Source organism: Rosa rugosa, chromosome 4, assembly GCF_958449725.1.
Source record: "Rosa rugosa chromosome 4, drRosRugo1.1, whole genome shotgun sequence".
In the NCBI taxonomy this organism is placed as follows: domain Eukaryota; kingdom Viridiplantae; phylum Streptophyta; class Magnoliopsida; order Rosales; family Rosaceae; genus Rosa; species Rosa rugosa.
In genome coordinates this window covers 13,198,715-13,226,651 of record NC_084823.1, presented here as the reverse complement: position 1 = coordinate 13,226,651, position 27,937 = coordinate 13,198,715, and the positions used below count along the sequence as shown (strand labels likewise).

The window sequence follows — 27,937 nt, the reverse complement described above, 5'->3', positions numbered from 1 at the left end:
TTGATCATGGTCCCAATAAATGTACAGGATATTGTTGAATGAACAAGTACGTTATTCGCAGCGTTCACGAACTTGTGACGCGAGTTATAGAGGTCAATGCACATTATGTCATTATACTTGAACTAATACAAGCTAAAGAGAAATACTTTTCTAACCAACGTAAAATAAATGTGTCAAACATTCAATCTCAAACCATCATTAAAAATTTCACACTCATATTGACCATGCTTTTGTCCCATAAGATTTTGAAAATACTCTTGATGATTATAAATTTTCACACAGACAATTGATCATAAGGCAGTCATATCACTGTAAGAGCTTAGCAGTCAGACTCGAGACCTTCTCCATGATTAGGTTTTATCTACGACCTTTGTGTCACATGTACAGTACGATGTGCCAACAAGGGCGTAGCTAGCCTAGGGCAAGAAGGGTCAATTGACCCTTCTCAATTTTTAGAAAATCTTTTAATTAATTAGTGTTAATGATTTATGAATCTTAATGGAATGAAATAAAATTGACCCTTCTCAATTTTGAAAAATCTTTAATTAGTCTCAATTTTTAAAATTCAATACAAATTTATCTTAATTAGTTTTAATTATCCTTGAACTTTAATGGAATGAAATAATATTTTACACTATTAATACACTACATATATCTAATTAATATGAATCTTTTCAAGGTTTTCTTACCCTATTGATCGATATATGCGCATATTTACAATTCTTTATTAATATGCTAAATTGAAGTAACACATAAGTTTTTGGGACAATGATAAAAAAGGTCATTTTAAAGTGTCTTATTATAATCTAGATACCACAAATGTTCCTATGATAATTAAGGTCACATATTAACAATCTGCCACTAAAATTAAGCATAATTACTAAAGCTGCCACCGGCAACTCCCTATCTCGCTCAAACCCGTCTGAACTCTCTCTCTCGCTTATTCTTCTTCTCCTCCTCCACACAGACACATACCTTGAGAGAGTGTGAATGGCGAAGAATGACGCGTCGTTGAGGATCGGTGTATGAATTCTTGAAGCGGTGACGACTCGCCGTTAATCGGATCGCTCTAGATCGTTCAGGTCGATCCGGCGACGTTGAAATTAAACGCCTCGTGGCCGCCGCCGCGATCCACCCCCTCATCACTGTAAGTTCTGATTTTTCAGTTTTTCAATATTATTAATCAATTTTTGTTTCGAATTTTCACATGCTAGAATGTATCTATGTGCTTCTGTTTGGTAGATTACTTGCTTTGTTGCCTGAGAATTTGGAGAAGAAACTCGAGTGTGAAGCCTCTTCTTTTGTTGCTTTGATATCTGGTTATTGATTCTTTACAAGCTTGTCAATTTGGGTAACTCTCACATAAACCCATTTCAAATTTCTTACCTTTTCTATTTTGATTATGGTTCTTCGATGTGAATGCAGGTCTGGATACGCCGATTACACAGACCCTGTTCACTTACCTGCTTTTGGGTGCTAATTCTCACATGGATCTTCCTTGGCGCTCGATATTCCCTATGGCAATTGTTTGGTGCAGCCTTCTGTGTGGTTGGGCTTGGCATAGTGCTCCTCTCTGATGCAGGGGTGGCTGGGAGAGGTGACTTTCTGTCTTTGGCCTTCTGGACTAATCTTAAATTTTGTTTAATGATCAGGAAGACTAGAGTTTGAGTGTCATGAATTGGTTTGTCATAGATTTTGTATGTTTGTTCCTTGATTCGGTGACATTTTATGCAGTACAGGGTTAGTTTTGATGGATAGTTGTTTACAGGGATTGTTGTTGGCAGGAAAAAAACCTGGAGTTTAAATTTTTGAATTCATGCTGAATGTTGATTCTTATGTGGCATGTAGCTAGAGCATTATTTTCTGCAGTCTTATGTTTCTCTATACGCGCAACCTTATCTATGGGGACTCATGGTTTAAGTTCTAAAAATTAATTGTGTGTCATATTTTTTCCTTGTCATTGGAGAAGTCAGTAACCATAATACTGCACTGAAGATAGAAGATAGATTCCTGTGTCGTACATTTATGTTGGTTTTGAGTAATTCAGCTTCTTTCAGCATGCTAGATCAGATCATATCATCTTTAAAATCTGGTGGTGGCATTCCTAAAATCAAAGATGCCTTCCTTCTGAATGTATCAGAATCAAGATCCAGCTTTAAACTTTGATTTTTTTTTTTTGTATAAACCGCTGACTATTTAGTTATATTCTCTGCATTATATTAACTCTTGAGAAAAACCGGTTGCTTTGACAATTTTTAGTTAGGTTATCCTAAATACAGTTCAATTGCTCTACAATTTTCATGTACACTTGGTGTGTGCTTTTTATTGATGATGTTTGGTCGTTCTTTTTCTGTATCAGATAACAGGTTGTTCATGGATAAGTTCCAGGAAGTTGCTGAGTCCCAAGAGCCTGAAGAAGAAAATGAAGATGCTAGTGCAGCTGCTGGGCTTCTCGAGAATTTGAAGGTTGAGGAGAAAGAGGCTGAGACCGAAAAGAAAGATGAGGTTATGTAGAACCTTGTACGTGGTTATTTTTTATTCATCCTTCAGGTGGTTCACAACCTCTTCTTGGAGTTGGAATTAGAGTTTGTATACTGCTATATTATGCAAGAAGTTCCATGGATTAGCTTAATGAAGAAATGCATTATTTTTATTGGACTTCGGTGGTTGTAATAATCTGTTTATTATGCTAGCTGCAACCAGTGGAGGAACCAATCAAAAAGAACATAAGCAATTGCCTTCTTTTGAAGGTAGTACTCCGTACTCCCGCCATTTTGTTCTTTTGCAGAGAATTGGGGCTTTTTTAGTTGCTTAGCTTGCAGTATTTTGTTCTTTCCTAGAGTGTCAAGGCTTTTTTAGCTACGTAGCTTGTGGTTAATTTCATTGCTTTATAGCTTTTGCATTACTAGTTATACTAATTATGACATTCGTAAACCTACCTGAAATTCAACCAACCACTTTTATTTATTTTTCAACCAAATACCAATTATGTGTTGTTATATGCAGTATTAGTGAGGTCACTGGTCAGATCACTGTTAACCTCAAGTGGCTCATGTCATAATCATGAACATGTCTTTGACCATGTCACTATTGTCAAAATCACTGATGATCTTCTCATTTTCACAATTTTGTACAGAATATACAAACATGACACATGGGCCGGGGTAAAAGAAAACAGAGGGAAGAAAGTGAAGAAGAGGATAATGAAGAAGAAACATAACCAATTGTAAACTCTAGCTTACTAAATTTGTATATTTTTATGGTGTCACTTCTATGTTTAGTTTTCTTTAATGAAACATTATTTTTATAGACATTTTGCAGCAGTTCAAGTTTTAGGCATATTCTGAATTGACCAAGTCACTGTAATTATTTTTATATCTAATGTTGATCACAAGTTGATAGCAAAGTCATTAACCAAGTCACTGGCATGTCACTGACTAAGTCACTGACCAGGTAACTGTTAACCTCATGTCTCTGTTATGAACATGTCACTGGCTATGTCACTGGTCATATCTAATGTTGATCATAAGTCGATAGCCAAGTCATTAACCAAGTCACTGGCATGTCACTGACCAGGTAACTGTTAACCTCATGTCTCTGTTATGAAGATGTCACTAGTCATATCTAATGTTGATCATAAGTCAATAGCCAAGTCATTAACCAAGTTACTGTCAATTACATGTCATTAACCAAGTCACTGGCCAAGTCACTGTTATTTCCATGTCACTGACTAAGTCACTGACCAGGTAACTGTTAACCTCATGTCTCTGTTATGAACATGTCACTGGCTATGTCACTGGTCATATCTAATGTTGATCACAAGTTGATAGCCAAGTCATTAACCAAGTCACTGGCATGTCACTGACTAAGTCACTGACCAGGTAACTGACCATGTAACTGATCATGTCACTTACAATGTATGTGACTGACCATGTCACTGACAACGACATGGCCTGTGACTTCACTGGCCAGATCACTAGCTGGCCAAGTTACTGGTCATGTAACTGACCATGTAACTGATCATGTAACTGACAATCCTTTTTATGTAACTGACATGTAACTGACCATGTCACTAGCCAAGTTGTCTGTCACTTACCATGTCATTGTTATACACGTCCATGACTATGTCACTGTCAATTCCTGGCTAAGTCACTGTCAATCCCTGACCAAGTTACTGGTCATATCACATGCTCTGTCACTGGCCAAGTTATTGTTAACCTCAAGTCATCGACAAAGTCACTGATCATGTCACTAGCCAAGTTGTGTGTCACTTACCATGTCATTATTATACACGTCCTGACCATGATACTGTCAATTTCTAGCCAAGTCACTATCAATTTGAAATTATAAGTTGAAATATGATATAATTATTTCTGTATTTGATTATGAAACAAAACAATTCGATTCCAATTTTTTATTTGACTGAAGATTTAAAGCTTTTTTGAGTGGAGATGATACATGACTGTCTTTAAAGCTAGCAAATACAATGAACACAGCACAAGAATATCAACAGTAAGTTTCATCTGATTCATACTGTTGAAAGACAGACAAAGAGTCCAATGCTTGACAGCACACTTTATAAGGAAATATACATTAGGGCAAGGCTAAATAGCTGCAACGATCAATTGAAGGTCAAGAAGTGTTATGGTTATGATATAAAACTTTTGACAAAGTATGCCCAAACTTGGACTAAAATAGGAAGAAAGATAAGAAATTCATTTCTTAAAATAAATCTGGGTTCAACATTGAGGAGGTGAAAATACTCGAATCATTATCATATAGTTAAGAAGAAATCAGTAGCCTCTTGAAAAAAAAAAACTTCATATTTCAAACTTGTAAATGCATAAAGAAAAAGCTTTGTAGATGGAGAATAGTTTTTCTTTTTGCAGTACAGAGTGAGTAAACAAACTAGAGCATCTGTTTTGAAAAGAAACGTGCTTAAACATAATAAACCTTCATATCAAATTTGAGTTCTCAGAGTTTACAGAATTACTAAAATCAGATGTAGTAAAACCATGAAATACAAACCGCAGTTGCATATACCAAAAACTGAACAGATGATCACACAGATTATAAATGAGATGAAACAAATGAAAAATAAATACATAGTTAGAGCCAAATAATTTCACTAGAATGGAAAACAAAACCAGGAGAGGTAGTTAAGAACTGGACAACATGGTATGAGAGCTCAGTAGATCATAACTGTAACTAACCTTGAGCTCAAAATTTATCCAGGAAGTGGAATGAAGAATATTTGGCTAGATGGTGACAAACCAGACTTGAGAGATAAAGGATTCAAAGGTAGTTTGACCTACTTAGAGTTGTAACGAATAGTACGATCTTATCAATGCCAATGCCTTTTGCTGTAAAATGCATTTGCGACGAGCACATACAATTCCATACTCTTCCTTTTACTTCTACAATTCCATGTGAATGGGAAAATCATTTGGGTAACATAAGCAGAGAAATCTAAAACCAAATTAAGGGAGTAACAATCAAAGTTTCAGCTACTAAACAATCATATTGGACCATTCAAGTAGTATCAAACAAAAACTTAGATCTGATAGATACTCAACAATTCAAATACCCGTAACCGACAACCATAACCCGAGATCGAAGCGAACCTAAAAGCCAATCTTTTATCAAACAAAAACTTCATCATTCAGAACCACACGAAATCTTATCAGATAAGTTCTAAACCCAAACAACATCTTTATAATGTTTCTGATATCGGATTATTACACAGGAAGCAAAGATTTCAGTTCTCTATTTCAGTAATGTTTTGAAATTCTCATTTCTACCAATCTGAGCAATCATCAAATGAAACAATGAGGATTTACACATTCCACATTTACTTCAAGTCTTCAACACAATCTTTACTTATCGAAACACTTCATGATTCAGAACCACACAAAATCCTAACACTACAATTATACTTTTCAATTTAAAAAACTGTAATTGCCATACAAAACTGTAACCCTGGAATTAATCAACGCTTAGATCTATTCCTTCTCAAACAACATTATCCATTCTCATCAAAATTGCTACTTAAAGCACAACACAATCCATTAGATTTGTTCACCATCACTCAAATTCTATCACATACTAAATCTTGACCAAAACACCTCGACAGAAAAAAAAAGAAGGCCAGAGAATGAAACTGAAAATTGAAGGAGTTACCAAAATTGCGACCGACAATGCAATGCCAGATAGGTCCGTGCCTGGAGTCAAACTCCTTTCGCGACGTCCTTCTCTACGCTATGAGTCTCAAATGCCTGAACAAAACCATAATTCCCTAAGCGAAAAACCTATTTCCGAATCAAATCCAGTGATTAACACAACAAACGTGCTTGCTGGTGGAGGTGGTGACAGCCGGCGAGGGTTTCCGGTCGTCGAAATTCGGCTTCGTCGGCACAGTCCCGAGAACTCTTCTCTTGGCGTCTTGGCTCATTTCGCTGTCTCCTGCTTCCAATTGTGGATAACAAATCAGAGGCGCTACTGTAGAAGTAGATACCGGCTTCGCCGTCAGTGATGAAAACTAAGAGATCCGAGTAAGCTCCGGTGCGGGCGAGGTTCTCTGGTAGGGAACCGCTTCTAGAGGTCTGTTCTCCGTGGAGGATGAGAAGATAGAGAGAGAGACAGAGAGAGTTGCCTTTAAGGATAGAATGGGAATCAAAAAATTAAAAACTGACCTTTTTTAACATTACTTTATTATTTAAAATGACTAAATTAATATTACTAACAATTCATAATGGACCTTTTTATCAAGTGGAAAACTAGGTGACATTTTTATCATTTCACACTCTAATGTGACCTTTTTCATCATTACCCTTAAGTTTTTCTATATTTATCATTCATCCTAAATCCCAAAATTTATTCAACATGATTTAAGGATCATTCAATTTCAGCATTAGTACAAGAAATATTACACCTAAATTTTCTTAATTATACTAATATATATATTTTTTTGGGCAAAAGATTGTTTCATTTTTAGAGGACGACTAGAAATGAATATAATTTGTTAGTTAATAAAGTTTGACCCTCCTAAGAGAGATTTTTGGCTACGCCATTGTGTGCCAATAGGATCACATGTAAGGGGTGAGTGAGGGTATTTTCAGAATTTCACGTGAAAATCACTGTAAGAGCTTAACAGTCATATCCAAGACCTTCTCCATCATTAGGTTTTATCTACGATCGTTGTGCCACATGTATAGTACGATATGCCAAAAAGATCACATGTAGGGGATGAGTGTGGGTTGGCAGACTAAATAGTGGTATCCATCGTCCTCCATATGCAACGAATGAAGAGCTAGGAGTAGAGTGAATGAAGGAGAAGAGGAACAGGATGATCTTTCTGATTCCAAAGAAGAGCCATATGAGAATCGACCCTGCAAAAGGGTAAAGAACGAAAAATGCAAGGAAAAAGAAGGGGTTCGCTGCTGACTTCTCCTTTAAAGTAGTTTTGGCTCAAGATTTGTTATAATTCCAGCCACCTGTAACCCAAAATGGCCAATCCTCATCTCTTTATTCCCAGATGAGTCATGAGATGTCTTGCACAAAAGTAGTTTCTTTGTTGCATATGAGTTCTTTGTTGGTTATAATTTCTACACATCAAAATTCCCTCTGAAGAAAACACCAAATCGCAAACGATTTATCATTGAGGAATGGGCGTTCTTACGTGACAAAATCAAACTCAATAACACAAATCAAGATTCATCTGCATAACAAGGATGAGATTGAAGGAGTCGGCAGTATTGACCCACAATGATGGTTGTCTGATTACGGGATAGCTTTGCTCTCTCTGCTTCTAATCAGCTGTAGGGGGAAAGATAGATTCGATAAGGGCAGTACCACATATTTGTGAGGCGTGAGAGGCAGATGACTAGCTGGGTATGGAGATATTTTGCTGCGAAATACCATTACGCCCAGCTTGTTTCACCATGACGTCAACACTTTTACAGTTAACGTTCAATTCACGGTCAACCATAATTAAGCAATTCCTGAGGATGTGAAACGGCCACGTCAGTGGGGCCCCCTTGGTCTACAATTTTGTTGGTTCATTGCAGACTCTTCCTTTTTGTAGTGAAAAATATCATATCTTGGCTAGCTGATGTGGACAGTGGTGACCTCAAGGTGCACAATATAACAACAATGAGAACCTGAAAACGTAGGTTTGCTTTGGATCAAAAATGGTATATACTCAACTCATCTACCTTGGAACCAAACAGAGCCATCAAGGATGAACGAGGAAACGCAAACTAATCGGTTGAGAAGTTGTTGAAGCCGTTGGTCAATTTTGCCTTGGTGCAACGGTAAAGGAGGTAATAGGTTAGGTTGTAGTGGTACCAGTGTGGGTTAGATCCAGAGAAAGAGAGTGACAGAATAACAATGACGACCATAACGTCCTAGCTCATGTGACCCCTCTCTGGGAGACCCAGATTGAGAGACGTACTGAGTGATACCCACCAAGAGAGACCTAGAGAGAGAGAGAGAGTAAGGGAGGCAGTTCCTTGTTAACGTTTAGTTCTTTATCTGTTGTTTCCCCCAAACAGAAAAAGCTATTGACAGCTCTGGGCATGTCCCAGTAGGACACTCGTGAACGTGACTCTTGACTCCATTTGGGAATTTGTATTGCCTTGTTTGTTGCTGTTATTATCATCATCATTTATCCAACTAGTGCTGTTGGCTTCGTTGGCTTGATTTGGTTTGGTTGCACTACTCTAGGCTTTTTGCAGTGACCATAACTAGGGAGGGACTGCCGGACTCGGGACCATACTCGATGGCTCCATGCCAATGTCCACTCTCCTTAAAATAAGTTCATTAACAGATGTTTTAATATTAGAGTCTGATTTAATTCAAAACCAAAATCTGTTTGTGTTGATCGATTGAAGCACTAATCTTTCTTCTGTAATTAATCGAATATATATATATATATATATATATATATATATATATTTTTTTTTTTTTTTTTCCTAGTTTTTTCTTTTTCTTTTTCTTCTAGATAAAATATTCAACTCGTGTTAAAAATAAACGTGTCGACGAATAAAAGATTGAGCAACAAATCTTAAGAAAGCCAAAATTATTCTTGAAATTCTTTCAACTATACTATAATATGTAAAGCATCCAAAGTGAGGGCACGAACGGACTTTATTTGATCACCATTTTTCTATGCGAATGCTGGATCTCCTGCTTGTGTTGAACGATCTCAAAACACTTACCTTATTGTTTCTACAAACAGCGAAATCAACACGACACTACCTATAAAAACAACTTGAAAATGTAACTCTAATATGTAAAACTATTCATGAACGTACTGGAACTTCATTTTAGCTCACCAATATCGAAAGGTGAAGTCTCAGAAAAAAAAATGCTAGTGGAGTTGTGGGACAATTGGGGCGGTAAGAACTCTTTCCGCAGAGGACTACAAAAGCCTAAGTTTAGAAAATGATGCGAAGTCAGAACTCTAGTAACAATCCAGCATCTTCACCCCAAAACTAGCATTATAAAACCCAACATCATCACTCAGGCTTAATATAGCATGAAAAGATCACCGTCATGATCTTTCACACAGCCTACACAGAGTGTTGGTGCACTATTTCAGAATGTCCCTAACTACTGCTTTAGAAACTCAAAAGTCTGTTGACAATACTGCAAAAGTAAAGCCGTGGCATGACTAGCGGAGAGAGTCACAAAATTGATGAAAAATGGTCAAGGCCACTCCCTCTAAGCTCACCATGCTAGCTCTAAGAGCAAGTTCACTCGTTGGGTCACCGGGTCATCCACTATTCACTGTTTTTTAGTGTTTATTTCCACCTTCTGGGTCACCGGCACAGTTTCCAAACTGACCTGGGTCACCGGATCAGTTTGCAAGTCACGAAAGTGACCCAGAAAGTGATTTTGGTGACCCAGGTCAGTTTGGAAACTGTGCCTGTGACCCAGAGGATGAAAATAAACACTAAAAAACAGTGAATAGTTGGTGACCCGGTGACCTAATGGGTAAACTTGCTCTAATATGTATAGGAGGTGGGGAGGTGGCGCCAGAATTTTCCTAAAAAGAAAATGAAACATTCAATAGTATTTGTCCAATTTCACTTATCAATTACTTTATTTACCTGTGATAACAAATCAGAAAAATTTACCTAATGTCTTTACTATGAACCTTCATCAGTAAACATCCCAAAACGTCGGTTGTAGATTTCTATTTCAAGAAAATTATCAAATTTTCTGGATGTGGAAATTCCAAAATAATTGAAGTCATTGAGTCCCAGAAATCAAATTGCGTAACAGAGCACGCACCCCACACCCCCACGCCACCAACCTATTCAATTCAATTTTTCCAAAATACTTTATACATTTTCGATTCTGTCCCGGTGTGTACCCTAACACACACCTGCCTTGCCTTCTACCACATTTTAAATCTGGAAGTAAGCAAAGACTGAGGGGTAAACCCTCCCTTAAATTAATTATGGTGGCTGCCAGTTGCCATCTCCTAAAGTCACACCAAACCCAAACATGGATTCCTTCATTTTGCGCCGAATAGCATTAATACTATAATATAAATTAATTAATTAACAGTTTCAGTTGTTGTTGGATTTAAATTTAATGATACACTTTATTTTTTATTATTATTTAATAAACTAAAATAGAGGGACGGGCGGTGGGTTTCCGGGTGTAGTGGTCCCTTCCCTTTTTTGGGGAGGGTAGGCGCTCCGCGCAATGACCGCTAATGAGGTGCTAATATCGCCTAATTCTCTATTTTAAATTCAAAAAAATTTAATGATAAATTTTTTCTTTTTAAATGAGATTTAGAATTCAGTCACGCTGAGAGACTCATCTTCACATCCATACTATTATTTATTGAAGAAATATGCATCGTGAGGACATAAAACTTAAACCCTACCATTATCAAATACATTACAATAATCCTCATAAAATACATCTCCAAATTAATTCAGAAGGCTCATCTAAAAACAAATCAATAACATAATTATAAATAGTAAAAATGCGCTAATCTATGAGTAACACTATTTACTTTACAGTAAATATGTTGAACTTCTTCAATATAATCTTTGCAATCCTTCAAAATTCACCTAACCTGAGAGTTGTCCCCCTCATGTTGATTCATAGCAGAGACTAACAGAGCACAGTCACTTTCCACCTCAATATACCTTCAGCCTTGGTGAATTGTCAAAAGCAAGCCAACTTTGCAATGCTTCTGCCTCACTTTGAAGCGCAGATCCAGTAGCAACAAGGTGTTTAGAATGCTTATTAGTCGATGTCCTTAGATTTTAACACTAACGACAGTTAAGCATAATTGAATACAAATTAAAATTAATTGATTATGAAAACTTAATTCAATATTAATAATCAGATAAACATGGTCAAAACTACCAACCAATAAAAGATATGCTTTACTCAAAAGCGCATTACAGCTATCATCCAACATAATCTTGATGCACTTACTAACAAATAATTAAATTGATAAATCTGTGTATGTATTCATTCTTCTTGAACTTGATTCGGGCACATAACGTGCACGCCCTTCCCGCCCATAGCCACAACAACCTCTCTCCACCCTATCGGTGGACCTAGGACCCTTTTTTCTTACTCAACTTCTTTCTATCTTTCTTCTTTCTTTTTGAAGTCAATTCCCTAAAATATGTAGAAATGTATACACATTAAAGTTAACTCCAACAACTCCTCAAAAAAAAAAAAAAAAACTCCAACAAGTAGATAGTTTTTTTTTTTTTAAAAGGACAAATAGAAAGTTTAACTCTAAGAGAAGTATATTGTATATGGAATTAGTGACACTTTTAAAGAAGTCCATAAAATTTAAAAATTCGGGTGTATTCAATACAGACTTTTAACAGTCTATAAAGTCTGAGTGTATTTAATATAAAAAGTAAATAATTTCGTAATCTGTCCGAGCTAGACTATAATTTTGTGAAAAATTGTTACATGTAAGGACGCAACTTGCTATGGTGTAGAAGCACCGACGAGCACTAAGGAATAAACCTTGGTCAAGTACCTCACCAAGATTCGATGCTCATGTCATTATGTGCAAGACCATTCATTTTTTCCCCCGAAAGAAGTCCATCTGCTTAGCTGGTAGGAGCCAAAACCAAAGAACAAACCTTAGTTAAGTACTTCACATGATAGAAAGCCCTAGAGGTATCCACGGTACCGAGCGTTGTTACACAACCAAGTCACAGCATGACATTGCACTACCTTTTAAGTCTCTTCCCTCGGACTTGGTAGGTAACTCGATTATACCTTTATTTTGTAAAAACCATTACGTAACTTGATTTGAGCAATCAGTACCAATCAGTGTTGGTTAGACCAATCTAAAAACTAAAGTGGATTGAACCGAACCAATTACAGCCGACTTATATTAACACTGATATCATTACTCGTTACTATCGAACTTGTCTATGACAAGCTAATTGGTATATTCCTCGGATTTCTCGAAAACACTTAAAAGCATATGTGACCCAATCATGGAATGTCTCTACTGGTACAGTGACCTGTCTTAATCTGGGACTTCCACGTCAATAATGGATTTGACAACCTTTTAACTTAGTTTATTGTAAATAGGATGTCACACCCCTCAAATTAGGTATAATTGTAAAGTTCATTACTTAACTTAATTTAAGCGTCGAAAGATCTTTTATCAGTACCAGTCAGTGTCAGTTACACCATTTAAAAAACTAAAGTGGAATGAACCGAACCAACTGAAGCATATTTGAATTATAAATTTATGTTGGTTTCGAGCTTCTTATGCTAGTCTCGCATGGACATGAGAATTCAATCTTTTGCACTAGAGTTGGGGGTTATTCAATCTTGCTAGTGCAAAAGAGTTGGGGGTTACATACATCCCTTTAGCCGAAGCATGAAGGACATGGCTTAGAAGTGGATAGTTATCGTTGTATAAAAGTGAAAGAAATTTCCAAGCTACTGATTGATTAAGTTGCTTCGAACCTTAGATGACCAAAACTATTTTAAGGAGGATCAAGCTTCTTACTTCTTCATTCAAAGGGTCACATTCCATGTTTTACGTGAAGCAAACGTTTCAGTGAATACAGCTGTTGCTCTAATTCAAAACAATGAGAGATGGGCATTCGACTTTTAACCGATTAGAGTTATCTTTTATAGAAAGGAAACAAAAAACCAAAAAGGCACACAATTGTTTTTTGTAATGGCATGGGCAAGTAAAAATAATTACATTACAGCTCATCCATCCATTCAGCTAATTAATTAATAAAACAAAAATAACAAAAGACAATTTTTCAAGTCAGCAACTACATTATCCCACCAAGGAAATTACAATTAACTAAGCAAACCCTTCACTTCAAAAAATAAAAGGGGGAAAAAAAAATTAAACACAAGCCACCCAAGTAAAAACAAAGCGTGCCCTGTCTAATCTCTCTTTCTTTTTCACTCACTGTACACACTACTGGACTCTGTTAGTAGTAACTAGTAACAGTAAAAACCTCTCATGGTGAATCGGAATCCAAAATCCAATCCACCAAATCCCACTCACATCAATACTAAAAGAACTGAACACGACAAAACGACGCCGCATAGTGGCCGCATCATCATCCGAGCAAATCCGACGGCTGGCAGAGCTCTTTCCTCAGCCGCTGCGAGAAGAGCCGGCAAGCGTCCATGCAGAGATCAACGGCCGCCGCTAAGGCCACGTAAGCCGCTGCGTCCTCCGTGCAGCTCACGTGCTGAACGCTCACTTCCACCGTAGGCTTGCTGCACCTGCCCTCACCCTCCACGCGCGCCGACATCACAAACCCTCTGTACAAGCAATACGGCCACAACCCGTACCCGAAGTCCCCACTGCTCTTCGGGCTGCAAGCCGGCGAGTTCGGAACAACCGGAGCCCCGCCGCGGTTACCCGACCCGGAATTCGACCCGAGGTCCAGAACAAACTTCCCGCCTTTGTTTAAACTCAGAGTCGACTCGGCCAGAACAATGCCGCCGGCGCTCATGCCGCCGTTGGAGTCGGGTATGAGTTCGAACCGGTACCCGAGTCCGTCGGCCCCGCCGCGCTCTCTCCAGGCCTCGAGGCGGCCCCATGGTTGCCACGTTCCATCCCCGGGTCGGAGGATGAGCCAGGATCCGGGGTTGGAGCGGCTGACCCGGTCGGAACCCGGTGAGGCCACGAAGGGTGTGACCATTGATGCGGCGGCTACCGGCGACCCGGATAGGTCGTGGACCGTTATGGACCAGCCTTTGCGTTCCCTCCCGGGTCGCTCTCGCTCGCTCCCGAACGAGCTCAGCCAGCTTCTGGAGCTACTCTGGTCCGATTGCAACGACCTGAAAAAACGAGGGCAAAATGGGAATTAGGAAATGGAATTCGAGATTGAAACTGAAAAAGTAGGTAAAAGCTATGAAAATGAACCAATTGTTTAAAGTACAAATGGGTTTGGAATCTACAGGCCAAAAAATCTTTAATGGGATCAGAGTCCGGTTGAAGATTCAAGCATTTAGTCGTAAAGTGAGGAGCGGAGGAGCAATTGTGAGCTTTACTCTAAAGCTTTCAAACCCACGAATCAAACATAAAGAATCATATTTTTCAAAAATTAAAAGCAAAATCTAGAGGGAAAAGGTTGAGCAACCTACCTGGATCTCTGGGTTCGATCTCCGGTGTTTCTGAAGCTGAATTTGCAGGTGAAGACGGGCTGTCTGATATTGCCTCGGATCTGAAACACTTGAGGACTACACTCCGGCTCACCGTCGAACTGAAACACGAATCTCGGGTCGGGTTCCGCCTTGACATTCAAATGAAACTGGGTAATCCGAGCACCCGAGCCTTTCCCGGCCCCTTTGCCGACGGAAACCCACCCGTTGTGGAACACACTGGGCTTGGACTCGGTTCCCGCCAGATCCAAGGGGACCGAAACCCGGCCCAATAGCCTCCCGGAGTTAACTCCACAGGTGGTGCCCCTTCGCCCCGTGTAGATTGAGATTTTGAGGCAGAGTTTCGCGGCGAAGATGGACTTGGACGCGACCCGGTCCAGATCCGACTTGCTGAGGTGGAAGGTAGCGGCTATTACACCGTGGCTATTCGCGTCTAGGGTTTGGGTTTCCGGTGGGAGGCACGGCACGACGGCGGTCTGGACCGGGAGGTTGTTGAGCTTGACCTTGCAGAAACACGGCGAAGACGAAGGGTGGACGACGGTGCGCGCCGGCTTCGAAGCCACCGGAATTTTGAGGGCCAGATTGCCCACTGTGACTCGGACAAATGGGCAGGGATCCATTGCTGCGGCGAAATCAAAATCTCTAGTCGGCAATGCGGGGAAGATCACAAGAGCAGAGTGTGAGCAGACATTGTGGTATTGATTTTGGAAAATGGTTTTGGGGTTTCTTGTTTCTCTACTCCAAGCTTTTTGAGTTTCCTTAAACAATAAAGTGTGGAAAGAGATAGACTAAAAACGCAGGGGAGATTTTAATATTATTTAAATTTTTTTGGAGTTTGGGAGACAGCTGGGTACAGGCTGGCGCAAGTGCCAGTCGGACTGAAGTTGACGGCATTTTGAGGTTTGTAGAATTGGGGGTTGCTAAATGACGATTTTACCCATTTGCCTAGTATCCCCTATGTGTGTATAGAGTCGTGACACTTCATGTAGTCAATTAATTGTGTGCGATTATCGTTGAGTTTATTTTTTAATGATGGAGAAAATTGATCGTTCTAAACTGTATTTTAATTTTTTTTATTACATCTAACGATAATTGAACATGATATTGGAGTGAAGCTCTAATGAGGGACTATTATAGCGAGGACTTCATAAGGAAAATTTTAATCAGCTGTTGTGAGACTCGTGAGTATTTCAGCAAATCTATTCATGAACTAATAATTTTTGTAAATTTTCAATCAAATTGAAAATCGTTAAGACATTAATAATCATAATTTATTATTTATAAATATAAAAAATTTAAATTTGACACATTTAATTTGTTCTTTAATTTAATTTAATCTATTTATTCATACCCGACGATTGAACACGATTGAGTACAAAATCAAAATAAATCGATTATCTGAACAGAACTGATATATGCCACAAGGGAATCTCCGCCGCTCTATGCAAAAACTCAGTCTCACACACACAGCGGCTCTCTCACTCACTGTGTCTCCGAATCTGTGTGCTCGGCCCACGTGGACTTTCCTGCGCACACGATAACAGCCTGATACGGGTGGGCCCCGTCTGATTAAATAGGCATGAAATGATATCCATTGGTGATCTCTCCATTGGTTTATCCTGATTTTAATAAGAATACCAACCCCTCTGTTAACTCACGAGGTGATGGATCCCTGTTTGGCCACGTGGCTGTCAGCGATGGGTTTTGCTGCCTGTGACTCACCCCTTGATTGTTTGCTTTCGACTCACCATGTCATACTGATGTCATTATTATACTACATAATTGTACTTAAATATATGAGATTTTTCATTTTTGCACCTTAATTGAGTTAATTCCCTTCTGGATTGTTCTCCAGATTGCCCTGCACTATGGAACAAGAAATTATTACCTTTGCTTTACCAGAAATTATTACCTTGCATTACCTTCATTGGAAGCATTTGACATTTGGTCATTTTGGTAAATAACACCCGAAAACCTACCACAATTTTTACCTCCCATTTATGAAAGTGAAGGAGAGGCTCCAAGAATCATAGTGCTAAAGTTCTCATTTATGTAAAGATGATTTCTCATAAGAAAAATGTAGTTGACTCGAGATTACTTCTAATAGTGTTGCATTACCAAACTCTCCACCTCTTTGCATTACCAAAAAGAAGGAACTGAAATTAGAAAAGGCATATAAGCTTTTGACTATCTGATCAATCGATATTCAAACAGCATATGTTGGGATCATACAAATTTTTAAGACTTTTTTAAGTTACAGACGGAGAAAAAAAAAAAACTTTCGCCGTTTAAGGGTTTTTCTAGGGTTGCGTGATGCCGTCGACGAGCTCTGAGACGACTGTTTGTTCTTGGGCGTTCATGGGAGGCTTGGACACAGCTTCACCGTCTCCTCCACCAGCCCCTAAGGCGCACACTTTTGCATATGTTCTCTCCAACTCAACCGAGTCAGCTATACCTCTCAGTCAACTGTCATCTGCTGTTGTTTGCGGAGATAAGATTTATGTTAAGATCAATGAATCCTTATATCAGGGGCATTTCAAAACCAATCTTATTAGTCGTCTACTGCTGCGTAAGGGTTCTAAACCTTTGAAGGCTAATGCGCTAAAAGGATTGTTTGCTGGTCTCTGGCTGCCTTCGGAGCCATGGCGTCTGGTACCGCTTGGTAAAGAGTATTTTGACATTCATTTTGCCACAGAATAGGATCTGCGTAGGGTATGGGGTGGAGGTACTTGTACTCTTCCTGATGGAATTTTTCGTCTTACTCAGTGGAAGCCATATTTTGTTACAGGAGATACCTTTCCACAAACACACTCTCAAATTTGGGTTAGATTTTATGGTTTGAGCCAAAATTATTTGCATTAACAACATATTATGGAGATACCCAGGGGTGTGAGCACTCCATAGTAGATTGATAAAGCTACAAAGGAGCGACAATTCAGATATTTGGCTCGAGTCTTGGTAGATGTTGATCTAGCAGGTGAATTATCATCATCTTTGATGGTGAAGCGGGAAACTCATTGTTTCCAATTGAAGTAGTTTATGAGAATATGTGTACTGACTGTGGGAAGGTGGGTCACATGGCTGATCACTGCAGGCACTTGAAAAATTCTAACAAAAAGCCAAAAGTTCAAGAACAAAAGCTTGCTACAAAACCTACTCACATTGTACGTCAGGAGTATCGACCCAAGGCAATTGTAAACAATGTTTGTGAGAAAAACTTAAACAATTTCAGCAGTAATCCTCAAGTTCAACACTGTTTTGAGGTAGCAAACAATGAATGGATTACAAAATTCGCAGAAGATGCTCTCACTGAAGTCGTTGATCAGGAACTCAATCGTATTGCGGATTTGGTCATTAATGAACCCATAGTAAAGGGGAATGGTGGAAGTAGTGAAGCTGTCAATACTCCTCTTATCAATGAGAATAAATTTGTCATCCCTGCAAATAAGAAAATTGAAGCAGTGTTTTTTAATCTATCTGCTCAAGTGGTTAAGGAGGTAGATATTTTCAGTGCTAATAAATCAGTTGCTATTGGCATTTAATTATGACACTTTGGAGGACCTTAATGTTCATACTACTGACGATGATGTGTTGAAACTTGAAAGTGATGATGAGATAAGTGACAATCGTGCCTAGCCGTCAAAACTCATCTCTCCACACAGTAGTCAGAGTTGGCATGAAATGGTGGAAAGAGGAACAATTGATTGGCCAATCTGACTTATCTATAGGTCATGCTCCGCCTGAGTTTGAACATGTTGCAACTTTAGCCAAGGATGTCTCCTTAATTACTAGTCATGGGGTTAATGGAGATATTGACAACGATTTCACACTGGTTCTCCCTAAGTCTCAGCTAGAGGTGGCAAACGGGCCGGCCCGACCAGACCCGACCCATTTTAAGCGGGCCTAGTCGTGCTTCGTGCCGTGCTTGGGCCGGCCCATTTATTATCGTGTCGGGCTCGTGCCGGCCCATTTACTTAAACATTAAGCCCGGTCCGGCCCATGGCTCAAGCCTATATCATGTCAGGTTGTGCTCGTGCCGGGCCAATAAACTGGCCGTGCTCGTGCCTACCCACTATAAAGCACGATTTTAAAATCTTAATTTGAATAAATAATTTTATTTAATTATTTAAAAAATTCAAATAAATTAAGTTCTACAATGTATTTCTCAATCTTAGCTGTTTAAGATTAGTTTTCTAATAATTTTTTATATTCCACTACAAGAAAGAAAGAAAAAAATAACTCAAAATATATTGCTTTTAGTATATTATTGTGAGATTAATCTTTATTAATATAATGGAGATTTAGTATCATATTATTCTTTCCTTCATTCTATAGTTGTATTATTATGAGATTAGTCTTTATTAATAAACATATATTTAATATTTAGAAAAAATACTTTATGTCAAAACAAGGATATAATGTTTTATTTCACGATTTTGATAACATAAAAGAAATAGCATTTGTGGAATTGTCATGAGATTTTAAATAAAAAAGTCTAATATTCAAATCTCATCATTGTGGTTTTTTAATATTTTTAAAAACAAAATGAAATTTTGTGTTTGTAACCGGCCGGCCCACAATATGTCGTGCTCGGGCCGGGTCAATGGGCTAATATTCCTTGGTCCAACCCGACCCGTTATTCTAACGTGCTCGGGTCGTGCTGCGCCACTAACGGGCTTGGGCCGTGCTCGTGCTTAGCGGTCCGTTTGCCACCTCTAGTCTCAGCAAAAAAAACAACAAAGACGATAAGCTACTCAAGTTTTAGCTCGTGAAACCGCTTATCCAAAGCAGGACAAAATAAAAAATAAAAAATACCATCAATGAAGGTTCTTTATTAGAATATGAGAATATCAAAGGAGTGGGAAACATTGAATCCCAATTTGAGCTTTCAAACATCTGTCATATTCACAAGGGAAAATTTCACAAACAGTACACCAAGTAAAGGCCACTAATAATTATCATACATAAAGTTCCAAACCAATCATTTCGGTACAAGAAATCTGAAACTCGACCCACTATCAGTACACGATGTCAATGACGCCGTTAATTTGACACCAAAATGCCTATTATGCCCTCAAATTTTTTTTTTTAATAATTTTTTTTTTCTGTTCTTTTTTTTTTTTTTCCTTCGTTTTTATCTCTTTCTTCTTCCTTCTTCCGGATCCACAGCAAGAAAGAGAGAGAGAGAGGGATTTGAGGAAGGAGGAATCGAATAGATGAAGAAAAATCAGAAAGAAAGAAAGGAAAACTAAAGAACAGAGGTGGGTTTCGAAGTGGGTGAGCTCGGGCTTCTTCTCACATGAAGAACAGAGATGGGTTTCGTGGAGCTGGAAGAAGGAAGAAGAAAGAGATAAAAACGAAGGAAAAAAAAAAAAGAGAAAAAAAAACTGAGGGCATAATAGACATTTTGGTGTCAAATTAACGGCGTCATTGACGTCGTGTACTGATAGTGGGTCGAGTTTCAGATTTCGTGTACCGAAATGATTGATTTGGAACTTTATGTATAAGAATTATTAGTGGCATTTACTTGATGTACTGTTTGCGAAATTTTCCCTATTCACAAACCATATTTTGTTTGCATTGCTGAGCCGAAAGTGGCTTTCAACTCAATTTCTGCAGTTCTTGAATTTGGATCTTGTTGTGACTAACGACCATGGGGTTGCACTTCCAAGTCTTTGGGTGTTGAAGGGGCTTCATATTCCTAATCCAGCGATAATTTCCAAACTCAAAGCAACAAGTTACTATTGAGGTTCCTTTTGATAATGAGCTTAGTCAATTTAATTTCTACTGTATATCCTTCTGCCTCTTATGTCAAACGCAAGGATTTATGGCAGGTTCTTAATGCTCTTCAGCCTTAAATGATTGTTCCATGGATGGTTATTGGTGACTTCAATGCTGTGTTAGGTGCTCACGAGAAACCATGAGGTCCATCTCCTTCTTGTCTCTCTTTGTGCAGATTTACAAAGTATGTCAGATACTTGTGATTTGGTTCATTTGGATACTTCTGGTTTGTTTTTTACCTGGTCAAATGGTTGTAGAGCTTTGTTTGGGCAGATCTCTTTGTGATATTTCTTGGTTTGAAGCTCCGCCTTTTACTAGTTGCATTGCACTTCCTCGTGTTGCTTCTGATCATTCTCCATTGATTTTCTCAGCTTCAAAACTATCCCCCAAGTGGTCCTAAGCCTTTCAGGTTTCAGTTTATGTGGTTGCAGCATCTAAATTTCTGTGCAATAGTGTCTAATTGCTAGTATTCTAATCAATTTTGGGGTTATCCAATATTTGTTACTTTGCAAAAATTAAAGGCTTTGAAATGTTGTTTACATGATTGGAACAAAGTTATCTTTGGTAATGTCCATCAAAAAGTGGTTGCTGCAAGTCAAACTGTAGCCAACATTCAACAAGATATTGCAGTCCGTAAACATGTAAATGGACCGGATTTGGATCGGATCGACCTAAATTCAAATCCGTTTACTTAAAAAAAAATTCGATCCAAACCCGCTTCGTTAACCCGGTGGATCATTGATAGTTCGATCCAAATCCGTATCCGCTGGATTAACGGATACCCGATCCGCTAATCTGACCCGTTTATAATTTCAAATATTTTAAAATTTGAAATAGTAATATTAAATTTATATCATGACACCTCATAAGATATTAATAAAATATTAAAATAACATGAAGAGTATCACCAAAAGTAGAGTTACATTATCAAAATTCTTAATGCTTCTTGGAATCTTGGGTGATGGATTGTCCCTTAGATTTCTGCAAACAATTTGTATTAGAAATTCTTAATATTTTATATTTTATATATTTTTTTAAAATAATAATATATTAATAAAAAACAATATTTTATTATTACGAAAACGGGCCGGATCATTAACGAATCGGATCGACCTAAATCCGTACTTGATCTGTTAAATAAACAGGTTAACGAATTCGGATTATTAACGGATCAACGATCAAAATTTTTGATCCAAACTCGTCCAATAGCCACGGATCTGGAGTGGGTCCGGATCAAAATCCAGTCCATTTACAAGTCTTTAGTGTTGGATTCTCTCAAGTTGTAAGAAGGTCATTGGAAAGATAGAGCTTGGGTTAAATGGTTCACTGATGGGATCAAAGTACTTCCTTTTTCCATGCTTATGCCAAGGACAATTGTGCTAAGGCTCGAATGTCTTCACTCCATGATGGGCAGAGGTTACTTATTGACCCTTCATATATTGCAACACATGCTATGGCTTTTTATTAGAATGTTTATGCTATGTCCTCCCTTGCCACAAACGTGGATTAGGTTTGTTCAGTTATTACATCACTGTTGACAGATGAAAAAAATGTTGTGCTATCAGCAATTCCTACAACAGAGAAATTAGAAACGTTGTTTTTTCTATGGGTAGCTCTAGTGCTCTAGGGCTTTATGGTTTTTCAGGGTCTTTTTATCAAGCTTATTGGAATATAGTTGGTCCTGATATAACACCCTAATCTCCAACTGGATTGGTCTTTAAACGAAAAAAACAATTTAGCGATGTAATAATGAGTAATAAAATTCTAACTTAAAACAGAGTGAGAAATCAGACGACGTGACAGAACTGGCACCAGGTTTCACCCGGAAATCCTAGCTAGCCCTGCGGGGCCCACCTTAGAAGAAATTCTGCAAAAAATTTGGCGAAACTTCTCCTAAAAATGGACTAACCAAAACCTGCAAACCACACAAATGCACTTCTAACAAACCAACCTTATTCTCCTGGGGCCACCCTGCTCCCCGAAGTCACAACATCTCTCATTTCACAAGTACAAGTCTCAACTTGATAACATTAATCCTACAGGTTATCAGAGCAATTCTAATCCACTAGGTAACAAGGAAAACATAAATAGAATAAATACATGGAAGCTATGCTGTTGACTATGCCTCGAATCTATGTACGCCCGACCTCAACCAACCTAGCCTGCAAACTGAGCATTTGAAACCGAAGGGCCCAGGGGAAAGTAATTGAAAAACACGTTAGTGTGAGTGGACAAAAATAAATAATCAAGATAATTTAAATGAAGCAAAGCTTTAATACTTTCCCACGTAGTTAAACTTATAAAATCTCGATGCATGCAACGTTTAGAAAACATATTTCTTTATTCTCAAAATCTCGTGAAATCATACCAGCCCCGCTGGTTAAGAATAAACATAAAGTAAGGGGAAGATGAATATCACCATACAACGAAGGAGTCTCCCAGACTCATGTCGGAGCCTCCTAGGCTCTATCCTCGACTTCGACCCACAAACACAAAGTAAGTGAGGAGGAGCCTCGACTGCCACTCATGTGAGGAGGAGAACTAAAAAAATAAAGCAACCAGAGTATGGTGGAGAAAATCATTCAAAAACCAGTAAATCCATAAAGCTTCCCCAAAATCTCGCCAAAGAAAGCATGAGTACGATTCTCAACCATACTCGGTAAATCTTGTGATAATTCCACTAAAATCGACGACGTGTCCCACACATCAAGATAATCTCAAATCAATAGCAAATACGCAAGATCAAATTATAAATCGTAAATCAGAAACAAAACCAAATCTAAAATCATCATTAAGGCATTCCTAATGCCAAAAAGGAAAGTTGATAAATAAATAAGAAATATAACCCCATCGAAACCCCATTTCGAAAATCTTTCAAAAATCACAAATCGATGAATAGAAATATATTTAATTCCGGAAACCACCTCGAAAAATCATTCGTCGAAAATCATTAATAAATCGTAAATCATACTTTATTCCAAAATTCACAATATCTTTTTAAAACGTAGAGCCAAAATCATTCCGAAATCAAATCATATGCTCGAAATATATATAATGATAATTAAATAAAGCATTAATTCAAGGAATAAATGCATGCATCATTATTTAGAAGAAAAGTCCACTCACAGTACTATTTTGGGTACCACGCTTACGGGTTTCTTTGTTGAGCAGTAGCTCGGTACGTTGTCTTATACATAATTATAATTCGTGAATAACAATTCATCAATTACATACGGTTCCAACATCATACCCTCATAAATCAATATTTCAATTTTTTTCTCCGATTTAACCCAAACTTCACCATTAACTCCAATTCATTAATTTAAAGGTTCTAGGGCATAACCGAGAGAAATCCAACATTCGAATTCTTGTAATTCAATAACCGAAATCCCCAAACTCTGGAATTTCACAATCGATAACCAAAATAACTCCAATTTCCACTGAATTCATACCTATGAGTTCCACAACTGACAACCAACCTAACTAGCCCAAAATGGAAGGCTAGAATCAGCCCTAAACACCTCCGAGCACCACCAACAGTGGTGGCGAGTGGGCAACCTCACCTATGCCAAAATCTTCCTCTCATCAACCCAACCAACATTTCTAACTACCAAAAGATGAGAAACTACCTTGAATTGCAGGAATTTGGCCGGAAAACTTGAACCCGAAATCAAACCCTAGAATCCCAAATTCTTCGATTCTCCTTCCACACCTCAAATTGGAGTGTGAAACTTAGAGGGATTCATCTATCAAGAATGGGTGATCGATTAGGACCGGTTTGGTCGAATATGGTGGCCGGAATAGGAAGAAATCGCTGAAGAAGACAAAACTGCTACAGTGGGAGATTTCGGCTTATATCTCTCGTCTCCGGCCAAATCGCCATGAGCCCCGGCCACAACCTTGTAGAGGAGGAGGAGACGAATCCAATGATAGCGGTGGAGCGCCGGTTGGACGGCAGAGAAAAGTCGGAAAAACTAAAAATCAGAAGTGAGGAGGACAACAGGATGAGAGAGAAAGTCAGGGGGGGGGTATGTTTCTCGAAATGGAAACTTACCTCGGTAAAAATCTTATATATATATATATATATATATATATATATATATATATATATATAAAGCTATCATGAACAATAACTTTCACATTTTAGCCCATAACTTTCGTATACGAACTCCGATTTAAGCATACCACATGTCCACAGACTCGGTTTAACGTCCCCTACTACTTTTGTGAAGAAAATTTTCTCAAAAGACAAACGATACAAAAAGTTAACTTTTAGGGTCCCCTAAAAGATCGAAACAAAGTCAAAAGTAAAAATAAATGTCGTTTACCGTCCGAAAGACTAGTAAACCGGTAACTTGAGATCTAGGATGTAACAATAACTTACCTCGGTAAAAATCCTATATATAGAAAGTTACCATGAACAGTAACTTTCACATTTTAGGCCATAACTTTCGTATACAAACTCTGATTTAAGCGTACCACATGTCCACGGACTCGGTTTAATGTCCCTTACAACTTTTGTGAAGAAAATTTTCTCAAAAGACAAACGATACAGAAAGTTAACTTTTAGGCCTCCCCTAAAAGATCGAAACAGAGTCAAAAGTAAAAATAAATGTCGTTTACCGTCCGAAAGACTAGTAAACCAGTAACTTGAGATCCGGGACGTAATACGACGTACATGTGATAAGATTTCGATCTTACCTATACACGAGTCCGGCAACTCAAACGCCAAAAGTGTCCAATGTTGGATCTCCGAGATCAAATAGGCGGCTAAAATTAATCATGACTTCAGAATCCAATACCAGTAAGTGAAACAGTGAAAAGGATCTCAACCTTTTGTCTATCTCCTCAAGTAAACTAATGGTCTTCTCGAGGCCAAGCATGGGTATTTGCCAGTGGCGGATCCAGGATTGAAATCTTAAGGGGGGCTTGGATTTCTAGCTTAAAAAAAAAAAACATTGTGTTCCAGTTCATAGTTCCAGACTGGCAGTTCAAATGCAAGGGTTTATGTGTTGTCAAGAGAACCCTTTTTTCTAAGAAACATTGTCTTCGAAACAAATGTACAAAAGAACCCTCTTTTTAAGAAATGAAACAGCCAAACAGATTAATGTGGCCGTGGGTGAACTCCACTCATACGTGCAAAACCAAAATAGAAAAAGGTCAAAAATTGAGGAACCACCTAATAAACACCTAAAAATATTTGTTTCAGTACAATTTTCCAGCAACAATGATACTTGAAAGAATCTGAAGTCTCTAAAAATAAGCAATTAAAGATGGTACAGAAAGAACTCAAGAAGCATCCACCAGTGCTAGCGAATTAAAGATGGTAGTGCTAGTGCTAATGACCTTGATAATTTTTCAGAAAGAACTCATCCGCCAGTACAGAAAGAACTCAAGAAGCATTTGCCAGTGCTAGTGCTACTGACCTTGATAATTTTTCACATCAATTAAACCCACATCGTAGATCCTTGACCTCAATCTTCAATCCACTACAACCCACAAAATTGAATTTGAGATCAATCCTTAACCCTAAAAATTGCCCCAAATTGGATTGATTAAATTAAACAAAATTGAAATTATATTTGCATTGAATTGAATCAATTGATTGATTTCCCCAAATTGAAGAGGGAGACTGAGAGAAGTACGTTACTTTGATGAGTTGATCTCTGAGAGAAGTGGAGAAGGGCAGACGGCGAGAGAGTGAGAGTCTCAGCGTTCGGCAAACACTCGAACCAGCCAACTAGGTCGCGCGAACACTCGAACCAGGACGTTCACTCTTTGGCTTGTTTGTACCGGTCGTCAAAAGAAGGTTGTAGCATTTCCGTTGGTAGAGTCGGTCAAAGAGTCGGTGAATTCTTGAAAAATGTATACTTCTCTAGAACTTCCTAATAGTCTATGATATTAAATAAGTTTGTGTTTTCCATTGTAATTATTAGGGTTGGTATTTCCCAATGTTAATTATGGGTGTGGTCTTCTAGGGGTCATACTCTAGAACGTGCATCTAGTCCCTATAAGAAGGGAGAATGAATGAAAGTATTCAATTTAAATATCGGAGGTTGATCCCCTCGAAGTGATCCCAGCCCTCTATTCTATTAAGTTTCCAAGTTGATAAGGTCTAGTCTTATCATCCGTTTACTCGCAGGAAGGCAGGAGGCGCAGAGGATACATACTTTGACTGTAATCAGAGGATACATACTGAAAGAAGTGCCTCAGCAACCCAAAACGAGGGTTTCGCTCGGGGGAAGAGGCATACCGAAAGAAGAAAGGTTGGGCTGGGGTCACACTTTGACCAGACTTTTGGGTGGGCTTGAATAGGCTATACCCAATTATAAAAAAATAAAAATAAAAAGGTATACATGTAGTTTTTTTTTTTTAAGCCCAAATATTTGGGGTGAGCTTGAGTCTCCATCGTTGTACCAAGATCCGCTACTGGCACCTGCAATTTGCTTCCACATATACACCATGACATTTATCAAAGGACAGAGAAAAACGTTCTTTAGAAGGGGCACAAGGAACTCAGACCACGGGAGCCCGGAGCCAGCACCTCACCACTCCGGCGGCCCAAAAATTGTAGCGAGCAAACCCGGGCATGTAGCGCGTCTCATGACTCCTCAGCATAATCCCACCTTAGTAAATACAATTGACACTTGTGCATTGCAGTAACTAGTAAAAAAACGCCAGTGAAAGAGCAACCCCACCCAAATCGAACTTGAAAAGATAGATAACGTTATCCCCACAGAACCAAACGCAAAAGCCACCTCCCTCGTCTCACTCTCACCCAAAATGTCAGTCTCCGCTGTGATGTTGGGGCCTCAGCTCCTCTCCATGCCCGTCCCTCTCCGAAACCCCTCCGCAACGGCGTCGTTCGGAGTCACCCAGATGGCTCCACCACTCTGCGGGGGTTCCGGTGGTGGGTTGGTGATAGAATGCTCGTCGAGGCCGCAGAAGAAGGCGACGGCGCACCACCGCAAGACGCGGCCACGCAAAACGGCTGCGTGGGACGTGAAACGCAAGCCCACTGTGTACGCTCCTCTGCCGCCTCTCCCCGCCGATTGGGTTTTCCTCGCTTCTTCTGATGATGCTTCTGCTGCAGACGCTTCTTCTCCGCAAGCACCGCCCACTGTTCAGTAGAAGAATTTGGTACCCAGTTCAGTTGTTGTTGTTATTATGTTTAACTTTTGAAGCTATGGAGATTTTAAGCTTTGCTTTTGTAATTGATGCTTGCTCTGTTAAGTAATTATGTTTGTGGTATAATTGAGGATGAGTTTGGATGGCATTATTGGGTTTAGGTTTCAATTGATGATTGATATTTGAAAACAAGTGATTTCATAAGATAGTGTTCTGGCTCTTGGGTAAGAACAGTAATGAAGAAAATGAAAGATGGTATAGATTTGCCCGAAGTATAAACATTTTGATGCTAGCCTAGTAGTTACTGAATATAACTTGTTTCTACAATGTGTCGATTTTTGGTATGTTGCTCACTCAATGGGAAGCATTGCACTACACA

At 38.7% G+C, this 27,937-nt stretch overlaps 2 protein-coding genes and 3 long non-coding RNA genes across 5 annotated transcripts in view; 3 read left to right on the top strand and 2 right to left on the bottom strand.

The window, feature by feature from the left end:
• LOC133741984 (uncharacterized) overlaps positions 1 to 27,937 on the top strand; it is a 78,724-nt gene that overhangs the window by 3,999 nt on the left and 46,788 nt on the right. The gene's annotated exons all lie outside the window — the stretch shown is intronic.
• LOC133741985 (uncharacterized) lies at positions 942 to 3,335 on the top strand. Its single transcript, XR_009862292.1, has 4 exons — positions 942 to 1,147; positions 1,426 to 1,597; positions 2,694 to 2,750; positions 3,137 to 3,335. It is a non-coding gene; the product is annotated as an uncharacterized LOC133741985 (long non-coding RNA).
• LOC133741976 (uncharacterized) lies at positions 13,210 to 15,448 on the bottom strand. The gene is made up of 2 exons (XM_062169677.1): positions 14,632 to 15,448; positions 13,210 to 14,325 (listed from the first exon to the last, which is right to left on the bottom strand). The coding sequence occupies exons 1-2, from the start codon at positions 15,267 to 15,269 to the stop codon at positions 13,596 to 13,598; spliced, it is 1,368 nt and encodes a 455-aa protein (XP_062025661.1). The 5' UTR covers positions 15,270 to 15,448; the 3' UTR covers positions 13,210 to 13,595.
• On the bottom strand, positions 25,598 to 26,423 carry LOC133741983 (uncharacterized). Its single transcript, XR_009862290.1, has 2 exons — positions 26,081 to 26,423; positions 25,598 to 25,919 (listed from the first exon to the last, which is right to left on the bottom strand). It is a non-coding gene; the product is annotated as an uncharacterized LOC133741983 (long non-coding RNA).
• LOC133741982 (large ribosomal subunit protein cL38) lies at positions 27,026 to 27,684 on the top strand. Its single transcript, XM_062169686.1, has one exon. It carries the CDS (start codon positions 27,214 to 27,216, stop codon positions 27,559 to 27,561), a length of 348 nt encoding a protein of 115 aa, XP_062025670.1. The 5' UTR covers positions 27,026 to 27,213; the 3' UTR covers positions 27,562 to 27,684.

What these genes read in the sequence shown, in the direction of transcription:
- LOC133741976 (XM_062169677.1), bottom strand. Translation starts at nt 15,269, where the DNA reads ATGGATCCCTGCCCATTTGTCCGAGTCACAGTGGGCAATCTGGCCCTC. An exon ending in GATCGAACCCAGAGATCCAG is followed by an intron (nt 14,326 to 14,631) that starts GTAGGTTGCTCA and finishes TCGTTTTTTCAG; the next exon opens with GTCGTTGCAATCGGACCAGA.
- LOC133741982 (XM_062169686.1), top strand. Translation starts at nt 27,214, where the DNA reads ATGTCAGTCTCCGCTGTGATGTTGGGGCCTCAGCTCCTCTCCATGCCC.